Source organism: Ranitomeya variabilis, chromosome 1, assembly GCF_051348905.1.
Source record: "Ranitomeya variabilis isolate aRanVar5 chromosome 1, aRanVar5.hap1, whole genome shotgun sequence".
Classification (NCBI taxonomy): domain Eukaryota; kingdom Metazoa; phylum Chordata; class Amphibia; order Anura; family Dendrobatidae; genus Ranitomeya; species Ranitomeya variabilis.
This window is the reverse complement of record NC_135232.1, coordinates 349,015,563-349,035,845: the sequence shown is the minus strand read 5'-3', so window position 1 is coordinate 349,035,845 and position 20,283 is coordinate 349,015,563. Positions and strand designations below refer to the sequence as shown.

Here is a 20,283-nt window from a genome sequence, read left to right as displayed (position 1 = left end):
AGTACATTTTGTAGGAAAAATGAAAAATTACTGCATATTTGTTAAACTTTTTAACTTTCTAACATAAAAATATGCTTAAAAAATGATAATTGATAATTAATAAATCGTATTTACAACATGTTTACATAATATTATTATTATTATTATTAATTTATTAATTATTTTGTGTGGTCTAACTATTATTTTTTGAGGGCATAAAAATTAAAAGTTAAAAAATTGTGAATTTTTCTTATTTTATGTCAAATTTTCGATATTTTCATTAACATTAATTAAATCGACTTAAATTTACTACTATCATGAAGTAGTGCTGGGATATTTTGAAGAATTCTAATGTTATTACCATATAAAGCAACACTGGTCAGAATTGAACAATTTGGCCTGATCAGGACGGGGAAAACAGTCTATGGAATGAAAGGGTTATCCTATTTCGAGAAAAATTTTTATTTTACAGCAGTTTTGAAAATAACTTATGACATTTTGTTGCTATGTATTTCCAGCTAATGATGTACAATTATTTCAAAGGTTACATGCAGGAGACCAAAAAGACTTTCATTTGAGACTTGTAAACCTTAAAAAAATATTATGAAAACTGAATAGAGCCAGTTGATTATTTTTTTTTAAAATACCGGTAGTCCAGCTGATTAGATAACTAGATGTCTCAGAATAAAATATTGTAGCATATTAAGAGTTGTCCTTGATTACAAAAAAGGAACGTCTTTTTCCTCATAGGCTGCATTTCTTATTGCTGTGTATCTACTTTGAATCTACTTTGAATTGAAAACAAGACAAAACCATGTACGTTTTGATGATTCTGGAAAAATAAGCCTTTTTTTGTAATTTTGGACAACACCTATAAATATTTAATACTGAACATTTTTTAGGAATATACATTAAAATAAAACTGAATATATTTCAGAAAATGTAACATTTTGTAGTCTTTATTTTGCAGTCTCTTTTATTTAAAGGGAGGATAAGAAGATCTGTTAGGTTAATTACACAAGAGAAAATCACAAGCAAGTTTCCATATTTATGACTTCAATTAATATGGCAATGAATCAGTAAGAATTTGCAAACATACATATGCAATGAGCACACAGACAAGCTGTGAGTTGGGGTACTTTACCATACTCACAACCCACAAGATGCTTCAGCAGTTTTATTTCCTTCCGTTATCTGTAACAGCTAACATATGCAGTGCTTAATATTTGTCATACATATTCTTCGTGGTCACATCTGTCAACATGTGTTAATTGGAAACGGTAAAGAGGGGCGCAATAACGCAAATAACAATCAGTTTACTGTAAGGTAAAATTCTCACCTTTACACTTTATGAGTATGCTCAACACATATAGTAAGTATGATAGGAGGGCTGCAGAAGGCACCGAAATTCTGGATAGGATTTTCAAGATGCCGACAATTCTGCGCTCCTCCAAAATCAGGCAAGGGAATCACAGAGTTCAGAAGAGTTGCATACTTTATTCAGGGCTATAAAACTGCATGTTTCCTAGACGTCCTGTCCACTTCCTCAGGTATATAGCCAATACTCACCACATGGTATTACTCCCATATATAGGGTGGGATGGACATAGAAAAAATGGGCGTCAAACACACCTGGCGCCCTGAACGCTGCAGTTATATTTAAAATACAAACAAATTTGTTACATATCTAAACAACAGTGATTAAAAATGCAATTTGTTAGAATAAAAATTATATATGACATTAAAATGTAAGATTTTTCTGCAAATAAAATTGAAAAGAAAGAAAATAAAAAGTCTGCTAAGATTGAAAAAACTTTTTTCATAATATTCTCTCGTCTTAATTGCAGACCAGGATTAGAACCTGCCATCCTTGGAAACATCGTGGAGGTAAAAGTACCTCGGGGTACAGACCTCTGAGCTATTCTGTTAACTGACCCTTGAAGCTTAAAAAAATTTGAATACCTAAAAAAACATCAATATTAGTAGTATAAAAATCAATTAAAATGTATATTGAATAACAGTAATTTATAAAAAATGTATGCTAAAAATAAAAATAAAAAAATTGTGGTTTTATTAATTATAAAAAAGAAAATTTGAATAAATTATTGAATAAATTAATTATGATAAAATGATGAGTGAATGACGGGTGCCTCTACATAATCTTTAATAGTAAAAAAAATTGTTATACAAAAAATATATATATATTTAACATACACATTGTAAATCAATTTTAGTGAAGACCTTATTTAATGTGAAAAAAAAAACAGAAAACCCCCCCACATTTTTTGAATTTTTTTGTGTGAGTTTTGCTTTATTTGTTATAAAAACATTAGAGAACACTATAGAAATACTTTTAATGTTTCATTCAGCCCTTGTAGTTTCAGGGTAAACCTCCTTTCTGTTGATACATTGGATTCTATTGGAGCACTCAGATGGAATATGTTCAATGGGTGAGATTTTTATACACCCAAAATCTTGTTTATGGTGCATGCAAATATGACGTGACAAACCATGTTTTAGAAACCCAGTAACAGCATTGTGTCCACAAGAGACTGAACTCCCATAGACACAATGCATCTCCCATACTCTGGAACTCTCTAAACCAGACTCTCGGGTACAGTGAAAGCCTTCAAAATGAACCTGAAGACCTACATCTTCTGACGATCATACAACCTGCAGTAACCCTTGTTCCACCATACTTCTGCACAACCACCTCTGTTTGCACCTACTGGATCTGGACCTATCCCTTGTAGACTGTAAGCCCTCGCGGCAGGGTCCTCTGTCCTCCTGCACAAGTCAGGGACTCATTTTTCTCAAGAATATTGTACTTGTTTTTATTATGTATACCCATTTTCACATGTAAAGCACCATGCAATAAATGGTAATAGAAAAATAATAATAATAATAGTGAGAAGGAGCGTGAGATCATCCCAGATTCAAGTTTCAACTGTACTTTATTAAGTAATAATAATATAAAAGAAGATATCTTACTTTTTCTATGAAATCTACAGAACTTACTTCAGTGAGGGATTCTCTACTAGTGCAGAGGGTATTTCAACCAAGTTGTCGCCACTGACCACCAATAGTTTCAAATAGGTGAGATTAGTAAGCTCAAAAGGCAAGTAGGTAATATTGTTCTTTTGCATCAGCAAGGTTTCAAGATCTTCCAATCTGTAAAATAAAATAAATGCTTACACCATTCTAAAAATGTACACATAAATAAGTTATTTACCATATGAATGGTCTAAAATTATTCTTTCTTCACCGACCAATGGTATGAAATTCTGAGCCAAATGTGGTGTCAACATTCTCACTGCACCCCTAGATGAATTCATTTGGCAGTATAGTTTATAAAATGGGGTAATTTATTGAGGGGTTCTGCTCTTCTGGCACCTCAGGGGCTCTGCCCATGTGACATTGCTCCTTCAAGCTATTCTAGAAAAATCTGAACTCCAATATGGCACTTCTTCCCTTTAGAGCTTTGCACTGTACCCCAAAAGTAGATTTCAACCACATATAGGGTATTTTCAAACTCAGGAGAAATTGCATTACAAATTGTACAGCTCATTTTCTCCTTTTATTCCTTTGTAAAATTAAAAACTTAGGACCAAAGCAACATTTTAGTGGAAAAAAATGGTAATTTTCCATTAACTCAGCCTAGTGATATACAATTCTGTAAATCGCCTGAAATTTAAAAATGCTCACTATGCCCCTAGACAAATTTCTCAAGAGGTTTAGTTTCCAAAATTGGGTCACTTTGGGGGGTTTCAGCTGTTTTGACTTGTCAGGGGCTCTTCAAATGAGACATTGATTACAGTCAAAATTGAGCTCCAGAATTCAATTGGCACTCCTCACCACTGAGTCTTGTTGTGTCCCCAAACAATACTTTTCCAGCACATATGTAGTGTGAAGAACTGCACCTCGTATCCCCACCTGACATCACTAATATGTCAGGGAGGTCACGCACTACTGTCTCCCCATATCCACCAACGTGATGTTTTGCAACCCCTGGGATACATAATGTCAGCTTGTCACAGTTTTACACATACACCCTCTTTCCACATGGGCACAGGGAGGCACTGGGAGTTCTGATGTGGCACAACACTGACAGACTGAGAGAACCCTTTCACTAGCATCAGTAAAACAAAACCTTGCCAGCCAGGTAGGCCTACAACCAGTTCCTCATTGGATATAAGCCCGATCCGTTATCGGGATTATATCAGGCCAGAAACCTGCCCCAGTAGCATATGACATTAAATTGAGAACTTGGATGTGTGGATTCATGGATCAAGATAAAACAGCATTCTAAAGTTAAATTGGATATTTAGTCATATTAAGGACACAATAGACAAAATACTATATACACAATGCATATGCATAGACAATTGTCAGATATGCAAATGCAGGTGGTAGTACAATAAGTATAAGCAGATGATCCACAAGTCATTTACTGGCTTGATGGTCGGCCTTGATGCCGGCAGCCACATCGGAGGTGTAGGGTATCAGTTGTTTCCATTTTTTTCAACACAATACCTGGCATGACCTCCCTGTAGAAGTGAACAATGGGCCACAGTCTCGCACGAGCACCTAACTTCTCAATTTGTCTCTCCATTTACTGTACCTGGGATGGTCCTAGCTTCCCTCACCCTGGCTTTGTTAATAGAAATGCCAAAGTCTGTGATGGCTCATAATTTCTCTACGGAAGGTCATAGAGAGGCAGTTTTGGTGTCAGGCTTCTGTTACTGTTGGAAACCAAAGATGACCTCACTAACAAGCTTCTACTAGCCTTTCTAAGTGTCTCCCCAACCTGGGGTGCTAGAACAGAATGAGACCCCGGCAGGCATTCCCAAGATCTCGAAAATGTAACTGGTATACGGCTAGGATGTATGATAACCCCATAACTCATTCTAAAATTACAGCTCCTGTACATCAGCAGCTTGGGATAAGCAGCTTGGGTTCCAGCAGAGCTTTATTATCCCTGGAAGGCCTTGGTAGCAACTAGGCTGCTGGGGTGTGAGCTTTTTCAGTTCAAGCTGGACCATCTGCTAAGCCAGGTGCTCAGTCTCAGCTTCACATGGATATAAAACAGTTTATTGGTATGAAGTTATATTCCCCATATTCTTCACATCTCCCCCCTTTAGAAGGTGCTAGGGGAAGCACATTCCACTGTTCCCCCAGCGTGCCTGTCCATAACCTCTCTTCACCGAGGTAATCCATTAGGCATTACCGTGTTCACGGCCCTTCTTGTGGTGAATGGTGAAGTGGTACTGCTGGAGTTCAAGTGTCAGAAGTTGAGCACTGCAGCTGTGCAACAGGCGGCAGCTATTCCCTTTGGACAGTTCCTTGCTAACCCAGATACTAGTACCTGTATTGTTCTGATTGCCTCCATCCTGAATTCCAGATTGGCTCCACCCTGATTGAACACCTTACTTAAACCTGGCATTGCACTTCCTTCCTTGCAACAGTATTGTGTTACCAGCCTTTAATCAAGCTTCCTTTCACCTGCTCCTTCATTAAAAGATTACATTGCTGCTTCCATGTACCAACCCACTGGCTATTCCTGACTATGCTACCTGCCTGTGATGCCCCTAGTGGTTGCAATATCACTACTTCAACCCAGGTCAGTCCATAACAGAAAAATCTCGCTCACAAAATGGAGTCTGATACAGCAAGTTACTGAACTTCAGAATTTTGGTACCATATACCAAGAAACAATTTCTAAGCTGCAAACTCAGATGTTGGGTCAGCAAAAAGAAATGATTGAGTTACAATCAAACGCACGCATGCTGCTGCTTGCAAAGTTCAGTGGGGATTGTTATCATTACCATGGATTCCTTAATGCCGTATCTATTTTTAGATATAACCTTCTCCTTTTACCAGGGACAGGAAAAAGGTTCTGTTCATCATTAGTGATGAGCGAATATTGAAATATTCGGGAGAAATCGGCACAAATAATTTCTAATATTCGTGTATTCGTACCCAATAACAAATCCAATGCAAGTCAATAGGAAAGCCGAATATTTTTCTGATGGACACAACAAACAGGTCTGAGGGCATGGGAAAAAAGCTGAAATGGATGGGAAAGTGCTAAAGCTAAATGGACAGAGCATGGAGAAGATGCCTGCGTGCCTTTATGACTCACATATGGTGTTAGGGTTGGCAGAACACACCGAGTATATATATATATATATATATATATATATATATATATATATATATATATACACTCACTGGCCACTTTATTAGGTACACCTGTCCAACTTCTTGTTAACACTTAATTTCTAATCAGCCAATCACATGGCGGCAACTCAGTGCATTTAGGCATGTAGACATGGTCAAGACAATCTCCTGCAGTTCAAACCGAGCATCAGTATGGGGAAGAAAGGTGATTTGAGTGCCTTTGAACGTGGCATGGTTGTTGGTGCCAGAAGGGCTGGTCTGAGTATTTCAGAAACTGCTGATCTACTGGGATTTTCACGCACAACCATCTCTAGGGTTTACAGAGAATGGTCCGAAAAAGAAAAAAAATCCAGTGAGCGGCAGTTCTGTGGGCGGAAATGCCTTGTTGATGCCAGAGGTCAGAGGAGAATGGGCAGACTGGTTCGAGCTGATAGAAAGGCAACAGTGACTCAAATCGCCACCCGTTACAACCAAGGTAGGCCTAAGAGCATCTCTGAACGCACAGTGCGTCGAACTTTGAGGCAGATGGGCTACAGCAGCAGAAGACCACACCGGGTACCACTCCTTTCAGCTAAGAACAGGAAACTGAGGCTACAATTTGTACAAGCTCATCGAAATTGGACAGTAGAAGATTGGAAAAACGTTGCTTGGTCTGATGAGTCTCGATTTCTGCTGCGACATTCGGATGGTAGGGTCAGAATTTGGCGTAAACAACATGAAAGCATGGATCCATCCTGCCTTGTATGGAGCATCTTTGGGATGTGCAGCCGACAAATCTGCGGCAACTGTGTGATGCCATCATGTCAATATGGACCAAAATCTCTGAGGAATGCTTCCAGCACCTTGTTGAATCTATGCCACGAAGAATTGAGGCAGTTCTGAAGGCAAAAGGGGGTCCAACCCGTTACTAGCATGGTGTACCTAATAAAGTGGCCGGTGAGTGTATATATATATATATGTACTAATAGGTGTGTTCACAACCCAGGGTCCACCGTGCTGGAGAGGAACCTGCTGCTGGCAAATGGCAGCGCTATATGGCGGTATAAGCGAACTCTGTTAACTCCACAGATTCGCTAGAAACAAGATGCTGTGCCCTGTTAACCTCACAGAGGTACACAGCTACCAAACAGAGCAAAACTGTGGTCATGCAGTCAGAGAAGCAGGCAAACAACTCCTCACCGGAGGTGCTGGTATTCTAGTGGCTTATTTCAGCCAAGGCCCTGAATACACACATACAAACTCCTCACCGGAGGTGCCGATATTCTAGGGGCTTATTTCAGCCAAACCCTAACCACATCCAGACATGACCACACTGGCGCTAAGCTCATAGAATTTGGTTTGATACTAGTGCATGGCCGTGCGGCCATGCAAACCTTTTATAGCTGTAGCAGACAAGGACCTTCTAAGTGGTCCAATAGGAGCTGCTACAGGGCCTGAGCATCTGACCCCCAACCTCCAATGAGAGGTCCTCCCGTGGGCATGCTCAGTTTGTGCAAAGCAGGACATAGTCTCAGAAAAGCCTGCACACCGCTGACCAGTGCTGGCTACAAAAGCAGAACCTGGAAAGGCAGCAGTAACCCTTTACACAGTATCAGGCTGAGAGAGACACTGGGACCAACATCTCCGCTGAGCAGGCTCCACTGCGGCTGAAGCAGAATGGGAGACCACAGCAGACATGGCTCGAGATTCCCCTTGTGCAGCGGCGGGAATTCGACTCCTAACATATGGTATCTGGGAATAATGTTGTCTGACTATTGCGCTGGTTTTTTGGAGGTCCTTCCCCCATGCTAAATAGTTAGCTAGATAGCGGAATACATATTCCCCATTTCAAACATGCCCTTTTGAATTTTGGGCTTCACCCGCCACCACCTCCATGTCATTATGCGCCCTTCGCTTACAATTTACAGCATGTGGTGTGAAACCTGAGTTTGGTAAGAGACCTCAGGTGGCCCTGTATCATTCATTTGGGAGAGCTCTGACTCCTATATTTGGGAAGTCCCTCCTTCATGCCAAATAGTTAGCAAGATAGTGGAATACATATTCCCCATCCCTTTTCAATGCCATATCAAACATGCTCATTTGAATTTTGGTAAATTTATCAAAGTAAAAAAAAAATTGGTGGCGAAACATGAAGATCTTCAGAGCTTATATCACTTTGGATATCCAATGGGCCCAATGATAAGCACCTGGACCGACGAAAACTTATCAGTTCCTTTTCCTGACACTAGTACTGACAGTTGCTCAGCAGTTTCATTCTGAGTCTTGCTTGCAAACATTTTCTTGTCCAAGTGTACATACAGTGGACCATTGCTATTGAAGGAAGCTTTGATAACATTTGCTGGAATCTCTCAATGTCTGTCTGATAGATTCCCTGTTCAATGTGAGACTGTCTGGATCATGGCCAAGAGACTGAGAAACAGCAGCAAGCAGGTAGGTCACTTTTAAGGTATGTGCACATGTTGCGGATTTTGCTGCGAATCCTCAGCGGTTTTGACGCTGTGGATTCGCAGCTGTTTTCCATGAGTTTACAGTACCATGTAAACCTATGGAAAACAAAATCAGCAGTGCACATGCTGCGGAAAAAAATGCGCAGAAACGCTGCGTTGTTTATTCCGCAGCATGTTCATTCTTTGTGCGGATTCCACAGCGGTTTACACCTGCTCCATAATAGGAATCCGCAGGTGTAAAACCGCAGGTGGAATCCGCACAAAATCCGCAAAAAAAGTGGTAAATCCGCAGTAAATCCGCAGGTAAAATGCAGTGCATTTTACCTGCCGATTTCTCAAAACAGGTGTGGAAAAATCCACAGAGGTTCCATCTAAGTGTGCACATACCCTTATAATACTGGTATTAATTCGGTCTAGAGCTGCAGCAATTTCTGGAATCACAATGTTGACAGATCTTACCGACTTACGTTTTTTGTGACTAAAATGCCTTATCACTAACAGGTAATCCCCTCATGTGTTGAGGCTGTCTAACAGCCTCGAAACCTGCAGCTGCTGGGACATGTTATCTGAGAATGTTCGCTCATCCCTAATAATAGTCATTAAAATGAATTATAATTTTGAAAAAAATATAATGTACCTAAGCATCAGAGACTGTTCATTTAGCTAAATGACAAATGTAGTATGATAAGAAAACAAATGTGTTTAAACAATTAGTAGTCAGTAACTAAAATGGCAAAAATACCAGATGGCTGCTGTACAAGCTAATATATGTAAAGTGCATATTTGCCTTTAAATAAAAAGTGAAGTAACACTGCATTAATAACAAAAAAAGACTATGATAATATGATATACAATTTCTATTTCTTTAAAGTGTTAAGGGTTTTTGTGTTTTGCTGTCTAAAACAATTAGAACTGGTTGAATTTGATTTTATTACTATGACAATGCATTTTTTTGATTGCAAGCCTCACTGTCATTTGACTGGTCATTAGAAAAAAAACAGTACTTCCAGTTACACTGACCATTTCTCCACGTTTCTTATTATACCATCCATATGTCAATAAATGATGTGTGCAAGTCAATCAAAAATAGGAAACTAAGTCTCATGATAGCACTGATTTTGAGCATGAATCACATTTACCTGTCTATGTCCTGTGGAAGATCCTTTAAGTTATTACTGCTGATGTCCAACCATTGCAAACTTGACATCCGTAAGACACAAATTGGAATAGAAGAGAATTTGTTTGCTGACAAATCAACAAAAGTGACCTTTTTCAGATTACTCAACTGGAAAGAAAACAAGAAACATTCATGACAATGAAGATTGTAGAAATAGTCTAAGACTCCACAATTTTAAAGACGTATACATGGTAAATATAATTAAAGCAAGACAAACTGTCATTATTTTACAGCTCTTTAAACTTAAAATAATTACAAGCCCCTAAAATGTACATGTTTTCTAATATTTCATAGTAGAGCAAATTTCAGAGATTATCATTGTTATTAGGGATGAGCGAACGTTATCTCAGTTATCAGGCGAGTATCACAGTGTTCGGATGTGCTCGTTACACGGCGAGTAATGGGCGGTGCTCGATGTAAAAGTCAAATCTGCATCTTTGTTGCCTGTTACGCAGCCAATAAGCATGCAGAAATTGCCTGTGAGTCACCATAATGCCGTAGCCATCTTAGTTATGGCATTACTGTGATTGGCTAGCCGTCTGACATTATAAAAGGACAGGCGCCGCCAGGCTTAGCACACTGATGCCATTACACAGCTCTGTGACACTTCGTATTGGAGAGAGAGTGCTTGTCTAGGCCTGTGTGCACTGTATCATAAATCAGAGACATGTAGTGTTGATACAGGTGTTGAAGCTGAGCCATCATACTAACAGCCTTCTAAGGGCTAATCATTTGCAGCACATACAGTCTGCAGTTAGCCTAGGGAGGAAAAGAGAGTCGCAGGAGCAAGAAGAGTGACAGAATCCAGTCTGTAGACAGGTATTAAGCCTGTGCAGTCCATTGGCAAATTTAAAGCTGCAGTGCTTTGTGGGGGTTGAAAAAAGTCAATATATTTTGATCCATCAAATATAACGTACTTTGAGGTCTTTTTTTGTGTTGTATAGCACACCCAAAAATCAATGAAATTTTTTTCTGGATTACATTTCTCAGCCATACACTATTCTTTAGTGTGGAGTAATTTTCTGTGATATCTAAAACTGAGAAAAAGCATTTAAAAATTTTGTAGGCTTCCATTTCTCAGCCATGCAGTGTTACGTGGTTTGTGAACATTTCTTTAATCTCTAAAAGTAAACAAAAATTTTTACAAATTTTGTAGGCTTACATTTCACAAATATACAGTATTACAAAGTCTATGAACATTTCTGTAATCTCTAAAAGTGAACAAAAGCTTTTAAAAACTTGGTAAGCTTCTATTTCTCAGACATACAGTTTTATGTGGTCTGTGACTATTAGCTTTAAAAATTTTGTAGGGTTCGATTTCTCAGACATTAAGTGTTACATGGTCTGTGAACATCTCTTTGATCTCTAACACTACTAAATAGCTTTTAAAAGTTTGCAGGCTTCAATTTCTCAGACATACAGTGTTATGTGGTCTGTGAATAATTCTGTGATCTCTAAAACTGGTAAAGTTTAAGAAATTTTGTAAACTTCCATTTCTCATCCATACAGTGTTACATGCTTTGTGAATATTTATGTGATATCTAAAACTGTTAAAAAGTATGAAAAGATTTTTCAGAATTGAACTTGATTGTCATCCATACACTTTTGCATTTTTTCTGTTACATTATGATAGAGTAAACTCACAAAAACTGGTTTGATTGCTGCAGGTGACCAACTTTTTTATGTTATTAAAAATAAACTTGGTTTCAAGAGACCAAGCAATTACACAATGAGTAAGGTGTGCAGTAAGAGATGGTGAAGTTGAAGTGCTGATGATGGTGCATGCAGGTGTCGAGGTCCTTGAGCACGTGTGGCTATGCCTTTTGCTTGAGCACAAGAAGCACGCCCATCCACAACATATAGGTTCCTGCCCCACTTTGCAGGGAAGCACGGTACACCACTTCTGAAGCCAGAGCAGTGCGAACAGGTGGTCAGTTGTATAGGAGATAATGCTTTCACCATGCTTGGCAGGACCACAAAGTCTAGTCTCACCAGCCTAAAGTCTGGATCACTTAATCCTCACCCTGATCCTCCTTCCTCCCACCATGTTGAGTGCCAGGAGACAAGTGATCTCACATTAGGACATTCCAAGAAGCTCTTTACAACAATTTTTTTTTTGGACTGTGGATTGTCAACCAGCAGGGTCCAAGAGGGAGAGGAGGACATGCTGTTTAGTGATGAACAAACCTTAGAGCAGCCACAGCCACAAGAATATGACTGTGGGGAATGGCAAATTTGGGATAAGTAGGAAGATGATGATAAAACACAGTTGCCGCTAAGTTTTATTTTATTTTATTGCTCACAACTAAAGATCAAGCTTTACATGCAGATCAGGTGGGGATTATGGAAGACATAACACAGAGAGATTGTAGCCAGCCCAGCCTCATCTCATCTATTCAGCATGGATTGGGTATCAATGAGGAGGTGAATGCTGAGGAAGTGGAGGAAGAGAAGGAACAGTAGCTACTGGCTAGCACAACAGAGGCTAGTAACAACACAATCTTCGTCCCATCTCTCCTTCATGGATGGGCTAAAGAGAGGAAAGAGCAGGAGGAGGAGATGGAGAGTTGTCATCATGGTGGAGACAGGAAAATGTTGGCTGTATGGAGCTTGGCAAATAAGGCTTTTCCCATGATCCTTGCGTTACATTCATTCTGGCAGAAAACGAGTACTGGTTGTTTAACATCCTAGACCCTCGCTACACGGAGAACTTTGCATCTTTTCTTCCTGAGGTGGTGAGGTCTTCTAAAATAGTGCTGTACCAAAAGGCCATTGTGGAAAATATGTTGAAAAATTCCTATCAGGCAATACTAGCGACAGGGAGTAAGCTTCCTTGCCCAACTAAGGAGGAGAGGCCAGGGAGTCACACAAGCAGAGGAAGGGGTAGACTGTCAAAGGCGTGGACCAATTTCATGACAGCAGCCCAGCGCCTGATGACTTAGTATATTTAACAAGAAGGAAAAAGGTTTAAAAGATGGTTAAGCAATACTTTGCTGACCAAACCAGCATACTCCCTAAATCCGAGGCGAATGTCAACTATTGGGTCTCAAATCTCGACACCTGGCATGAGCTCTATGTCTTGGAGGTATTGTGCTGCCCTGCAACTAGTGTCTTGTCTCAGCAGGTTTTTAGTGTCACTGGGGTGGGAAGGGAGGGTCATAACAGACAGGTGCTTTCGTCTTTCAACAGAGAATGCAGACAGGCTTACTTTCATAAAAATGAACAAAACCTGGATTAGCACACACTTTTCCCCAACACCAGATGATAGCTGCACATAAAGTGTTTGTAATGTGCAATATTTTAATAAGGCATGCAAGTTGTTGCAGTTCAGGGGTCTATGATGACCATTCTCATAAGTTCTGTCTAGCTTTTCCCTTTCTGCAAAGCCTTTTTGACTGTATAAGTACATCAAGTACACGTTCAAAATATATTCGTTTAAAAAAAATTTAAGGATTCAATGACTCAACCATACAGTTTAGCATGTTTATTGTTGCATTACAGTGGAATGTACAGTTGTGTTCAAAAGTTTACATACCTCCGTAGAATTTTTCCTTTCTTTGCCTTTTTTCAGAGAATATGAATCATAACACTAAAACTTTTTCTCCACTCATGGTTAGTGGTTGGGTGAAGCCATTTATTGTCAAACTATTGTGTTTTCTCTTTTTAAATAATAATGACAACTCAAAACATCCAAATGACCCTGATTAAAAGATTACATACCCCATTTCTTAATACCGTGTATTGCCCCCTCTAACATCAATGACAGCTTGAAGTCTTTTGGAGTAGTTGTGGATGAGGTTCTTTATTTTCTCAGATGGTAAAGCTGCACACTCTTCTTGGCAAAAAGCCTCCAGTTCCTGTAAATTCCTGGGCTGTCATGGATGAACTGTGCACTTGCGATCTCCCCAGAGTGGCTCAATGATATTGAGGTCAGGAGACCGAGATGACCACTCCAGAAACTTCACTTTGTTCTGCTGTAGCCAATGACAGGTCGACTTGACCTTGTGTTTTGGATCATTGTCATATAGGAACATACATGGGGTATGTAAACTTTTGAGCACAACAGTAAATAATATTCCTCCCCTATTGCTGAAATAGCATATATTTATCTAGCAGTTGTGTGACTGGTGCATAGCCTGCTGAGATACACAAACATCATGATTTACCAGTAGTGTTGAGCGATACCGTCCGATACTTGAAAGTATCGGTATCGGAAAGTATCGGCCGATACCGGCAAAGTATCGGATCTCGCCGATACCCGATACCAATACAAGTCAATGGGACTCAAGTATTGGAAGGTATCCCTGATGGTTCCCAGGGTCTGAAGGAGAGGAAACTCTCCTTCAGGCCCTGGGATCCATATGAATGTGTAAAATAAAGAATTAAAATAAAAAATATTGATATACTCACCTCTCCGACGCAGCCTGGACCTTACCGCTGTGAACTGGCAGCCTTCTTTGCTTAAAATGAGCGCATTCAGTACCTTCCATGACGTCACGGCTTCTGATTGGTCGCGTGCCGCTCATGTGACCGCCACGCGACCAATCAGAAGCCGTGACGTCATCCCTCAGGTCCTAAATTCCTAGAAGGGAATTTAGGACCTGAGGGATGACGTTGCGGCTTGTGATTGGTCGCGTGGCGGTCACATGAGCGGCACGCGACCAATCAGAAGCCGTGACGTCATGGAAGGTGCTGAACGCGCTCATTTTAAGCAAAGCAGGCTGCCGGTTACTACCAGGGCGCGTCAGAGGGTAAGTATATCCCTATTTTTTATTTTAATTCTTTATTTTTTACATGGATATGGATCCCAGGGCCTGAAGGAGAGTTTCCTCTCCTTCAGACCCTGGGAACCATACACTGGGAACTTCCGATTCCGATTCCCGATACCACAGAAGTATCGGATCTCGGTATCGGAATTCCGATACCGCAAGTATCGGCCGATACCCGATACTTGCGGTATCGGAATGCTCAACACTATTTACCAGTAGTTTACCCGAAACACCTATATAAATCCCCTAAGGGGCCATGAAGCAATGCACATAGAAAACTGAAAGAATCAACTTCACACACGGCAATGTGATATAAAATATACATATATCTTTATTAACATACCAATTGTATAAAGAAAGCACAGCAATTCCCACAATACATGAAAGAAAGGTGGAGTACCTCTGAGCGTCAACCCCAAAATCCTACTTCTTAATGTCTTAATAAGTTAGCACACAATGTGTAAAAGATTAAATAACTAGTACTACACATGTGCCATACAGGATAGTAAAGTGCAATTATGCATATGTTTACAAATAAGGTAAAAATATATGCATATCCAAATGAGGGTTACATATACCACAATATAGCGCAAATCCTGTATGTGCACAAAGTGAGCAGACATGTAACACTGTAAGCAAATGCTATACTATCAAATGCATAAGGACCAGGTATAGTTACCAGTTGGGGGAGCGCACTGAGGACCCACCACACCCGACGCGTGTTTCACAAGAAATGCTTCGTCCAAGGGTGGTTGGGTACTGGCCAGTTAGAGTATATATACACAGATTAGCCAATGGTAGAGACCAAACGTAATGCGACTTAAACTGTCGCCTGTAAAGACATCGGCGATTGGGCGGAAGATATTATGAAAACGAAAGTAAAAGACGGAGCCAAGTAGTACAGCGTCGGTGACCCCGGAACTGGAAAATTAATTGCCGAGTAGCTGTCTAGCGCATGCGCACGAACCGGTCTATGTAGGTGAGTCTCCTGCCCTTGCAGTCTGCAAGAAAAGGCGCGGCACCTGCAGTGATGTCAAACTGACGCGTATAGCGCCACCCATAGAACGAACCGCCCACAGTATAAGTCCAGTGTATGCGTGGTCAAAGAAAAAAACATACACCGCCGCATAAGAAACGGAAAAAAGCCGAAATAAACCCGTAATTCGACCGACAAAAAAGGGGGGGTATTAATAAAACCCATAATTGAACCGAAAAACCTCATAGGTACTCTACCTTTCTTTCCTGTATTGTGGGAATTGCTGTGCTTTCCTTATACAATTAGTATGTTAATAAAGATATATGTATATTTTCTATCACGTTGCCGTGTGTGAAGTTGATTCTTTCGGTTTTCTCAGTAGTTTACCCGAGTCTGCTGTTGGCAAGTCCTAAAGACGATATAACAAAAAAATTACTCTGCTGTTGGTTAAATAAATATCGTATGTTTAGCTAGCAGTTGTGCGACTGGCAAAAAGCCTGCTGAGATTCGCAAACATCACTATTTACCAGTAATATCCCTGAGTCTGCTGTTGGCGTGTGTCATAAAGCTGATAGCTAAAAAAAATTACCCACACATTGCTAAATGCAGGTAATTTGTACATAACACCTCTGTGAGGGTACTTGTTAAAAATAAAGTCAAGAATTTTTTTTTCATAATGCATTCAATATGGCCACTCTGAGAAACTGTTTACATTTCCTTATAATTATTCTGGCCTCTCACCATGCACCATTAAAGAGGGTCATGAGGAGATGGAGTGCAGTGATGCACAAACATTTGAGCACATAAAGGCAAAAGAAAGCCACGTTGGGAAATTTCAATTCATATTTGAAGAGGTAAAAGATAATCAAGACACACAGTTGCCATGAGGTCAACCTAAAATCGCAACTCAGAAAGAGGATCAGATTGATGAATTTGAAGACAACGTGCTCGATGATGAGGCCACTGATCCAACCTGGAACGGTGGCACGCATAGTGAGCATGGCAGAGAGATGGATCTGTAGCATGAAAACGGGCAAGAAGAGGTAGTGGTTTGACCAGAGGGAGAACTCGGTGATCTATTCCACAGAGCCCCCCACTCAGTTAGATTACAGGCCAATGGTGGGTTGTTCCCCTGTATGGCAGTCCATCAGACAAAACAACTGTAAGTTACAACATCTGCTATGCAAAGCTGAGAAGAGGCAAGAAAACTGCCAACCTGAGCACCACCAGCATGCAGAAGCACATGACAGCCAAGCACCCCAGTAGGTAGGAGGAATGTCTGGGTACAAAATCTGTGTCTGAGGGTGAAACCACAGCCCCTTTCCCTGTGTTACGACTTTCCTAATCTGCTGTCCAGTAATCAGGTGCTGATGCTTCCTGCCCACAACCTGCGGTTGCACAGACACAACAGTCAGTTGCCATTTTGGTTTGTGGGAACAGTCTTTCTGTGACCTCTTGGCAGTGGAAGCATTACACAATATCAGCTGTGCTCTGGCTAACGCAGTCACAGGGAAGGTCCACCAAACCACAGACACGTGGACAAGTTCTTGTGGACAGGAACACTACATTTCCATGATGGCACATTGGGTGAATCTGGTGAAGTCTGGGACAGAGTCAGAGACTGGGACATCACACATCTTACACCAAGAATAGCGGGCCCAACATCCATCAGGGTGGGTTTCAGTCTCCTCATATGCCAGTTCCTGTCTCACCTTCTCCTCCTCATCCTCAACTGAACTAGCCTCTCTATCATTTCTCAGCTGAGAGATCTGCAGCACTGCCTTGGCGAAGCGGCAGCACGCTCTGCTGAAACACATCTGTTTGGATGATAAAGTTCACAATGCAGCAGAGCTGTTGAAAGGGATAAAAGACCAAACCGATCAGTGGCTATCCCCGCTTAACCTCCAGATCTGGTTGTGTGATAATGGGCGTAACTTGGTAGCACTTTTAAAGATCGAAAAGCTGGGACACGTTTCATGCATGGCCCATGTGCTTAACTAGGTTGAACAGTGTTTTTTAAAAACATACCCAGACTTGCCTGACCTACTTGCCAAGACAGAGACAGACTGCTCTATCTATTACAACGTATGCTGCAGAATCTCAAAGAGGAAGCTTTGAATGCCAAGAAGGTGGCTAATGAGCAAGATTTTATAGTGGCTGATGCCGCACAGCCCAGCTTCAGACAATATTCTCTGGCCATATTGGATGATGACTAGAGATGAGTGAATATTTCAGTGTTCGGTTTGGATTACAATCGCCGAATTTGCAATACACGCCGATTAATTCATCAAATATTCGCCAAGCATAACCGAACACCATTCAGGTCAATGAGAGGCAAAAACAAAAACGCATGCACAACACCTTGTAACGGCCTCAAATACTGCCAAAACACACCAAATGAGGGACAGACACCAGGAAAGTGGCCTCAATTTGTGAAGGAAGAAATTAAGAAAGAATCTCCATTTTGTGCTTTTCGACTCCATTTTGTTGTTTTGATATAAATTTTGTTAGTAGGCTGAAGGTTACAGCTGTTATGAGATTTTGATGAGACCTTGATTGTTGCAACCTCGGTAGAACATGAGACTGAGGGTGTATTGTTCTACAAAACTTTGACGCACAGATTGTTCCTGCATTCTTATAGGCTAAGAACCGTGAGCGTGTTCTTATGCTGATTGGTTGAAGTGTAATTTCTATGACTATGATAAAGTCATGCAGAATAAACGGGGGCTAGAGATCAGCTCGATCCCCCATACAGAGACACACGTCTCCGTCTGGTCATTTTCAGTTGCCGGCAACACCTTATATATTAATTTGGAAATCACTGGGTTACTCGTGAAGGATCACTTTAAATCCTCCCTCAACAAATTCACCCACAGTACAAATTGTAGCATGGCACTGCAGCAATCAGCCAGGCATGAGGTATCTGGGTCTGGGACAGCATTTACCACTTTCAATTGAATGTCACAATAAGACAAGGTTAGTGAGTGATCAGTGTAGGCCTCCTTTGCTGGGAGCCCTGATACCACATGCAACACCTTTACCTGCTTTCACGCTGAGCCACACTCAGGTGGCACAAATATCAGTTTTCTAGACTACCATTTTCAGAAACATTTAAGGATAGTAACACAGGTAGTTGAGACAAAAGAAGTGGAAGTCTGACGGTCGGTCTCAGAGGCCTACTGCTACAGGCAACACACATGAAGGAGACCCAACCAGGAGTGTTCACATTTCCAAAAATTATTGGTAGACACCAGAAAAGTGGCATCAATTTCACCACAGTAGAAATAGTATAATAGGGACCAACAGGTCTTCCACTATGCCCAATCCAGCAGATGTACATCCAACCAGGAGTGTTCACATTTCCAAAAATTACTTGCAGGCACCACAGAAGTGGCATCAATTTCATCAAAGTAGAAATAGTATAATAGGGATCGACAGGTCTTTGACTATGCCCAATCCAGCAGATGGACACCCAACCAGGAGTGTTCACATTTAAACAAATGAGGGCCTTACACACCACAGTAGAAATAGTATAATAGGGACCGACAGCAGTATTCCTAATCATAACTATACGAGGATCATGTTGCAGATAGTGCAGCAAGAAGACACTCATATGTCGGGCTCTACCATGAGACCCAAGCCCATGATGTGTTGGTGGCTGTGTAACAATGAGGCTCTTTCCTCCATCCCCTCTTGCCAACCACGAACAACAGAGAGGGGAGGATTATCTTCTTCATCTGACAGTTGCTCGCCCATCACCTCTTCCTCCTCCATTTGTCCCTCGGATCTTGCACCTTTGATATCAGTTTGTCTGTTATCATCACCAGCCCCCCTAGATTGCAGTAATCCACCCTCCCTTGGCACCTGCCTATGTGATGACAGTCTGGAATTTAGAGACAATGTTATCCCTTCTCTGCTTCCTCCTCTTCTTCTGGGACCACCATCTCCTCCCGCAGGCTATTCAAAGTCTGCTCCAGCATATTGATGATCAGAATAGTGCTGCTGATGACGGCGTCATTAGTAGCCATTTCAAAACTGTGCAGAAGGGTGCAGAGATCCTTAATCTGTGCCCTCTCTGTAAATGTGATATGCGCCACATTTGTACTGCGTTAGCCCAGGCTATACGACATGACATACTGCCTCAGGGCTCATTGCTGCTGACACAATCGCTGCAACATGTGCAGAGTGGAATTCATGTTGGCACATCGCATATCAACATGTTAACTGGCATGGACAAAGACCTCTGTATCGATGCAAATCGATGACCTGAGGGGTGCAAATGGTGGAAATGAGCACAAAGCTTACATGCATTCTGGAGCAGCTCACCCAGGCCAGGATACTGGAGGAGAAAATGCTGTACCACCAGGTTGAGGACGTGAGCCATGCAAGGCATGTGTGTGATCTTGCTGCCACTAGGTTCGCACCGTAATCGGACATGGCCTTCCCTGGATACAGGTTCAGCGGAGACAGCCATTGATCAAATTCAGCCTGGAGATGTGTCCACAACTCTTCAGCTGTATGACTACGATCTCCAAGGCATATCAATTATAATACTGCCTGATTGTGGTGAGCACTGGCTGCGCAGTACGGAGATGGTAGGAATTCGCTCTGCACTGTTGGAACGTGTGTCTCATTAAGGCAGAGGTTGAGGGCGCAAGTGGAGGAGATAGAGGAGTAGGCAGAAGCAGTAGAGGAAGTGTTAAATGTAGAGGTTTGTCCTGCAAGCCTTGGGAATTCCAAGACTTGTGGAGCAGC

General features: G+C 41.1%; 1 protein-coding gene across 2 annotated transcripts in view; it reads right to left on the bottom strand.

Annotated features, from left to right (window-relative positions):
* LRRC2 (leucine rich repeat containing 2) overlaps positions 1 to 20,283 on the bottom strand; it is a 611,884-nt gene that overhangs the window by 27,809 nt on the left and 563,792 nt on the right. For both annotated transcript variants that reach the window (XM_077280930.1, XM_077280929.1), the window contains exons 6-7: positions 9,746 to 9,891; positions 2,998 to 3,150 (exon numbers count right to left, since the gene is read on the bottom strand). In XM_077280930.1, the coding sequence (XP_077137045.1) occupies positions 2,998 to 3,150; positions 9,746 to 9,891 (299 nt within the window). The remainder of the gene's footprint in view (positions 1 to 2,997; positions 3,151 to 9,745; positions 9,892 to 20,283) is intronic.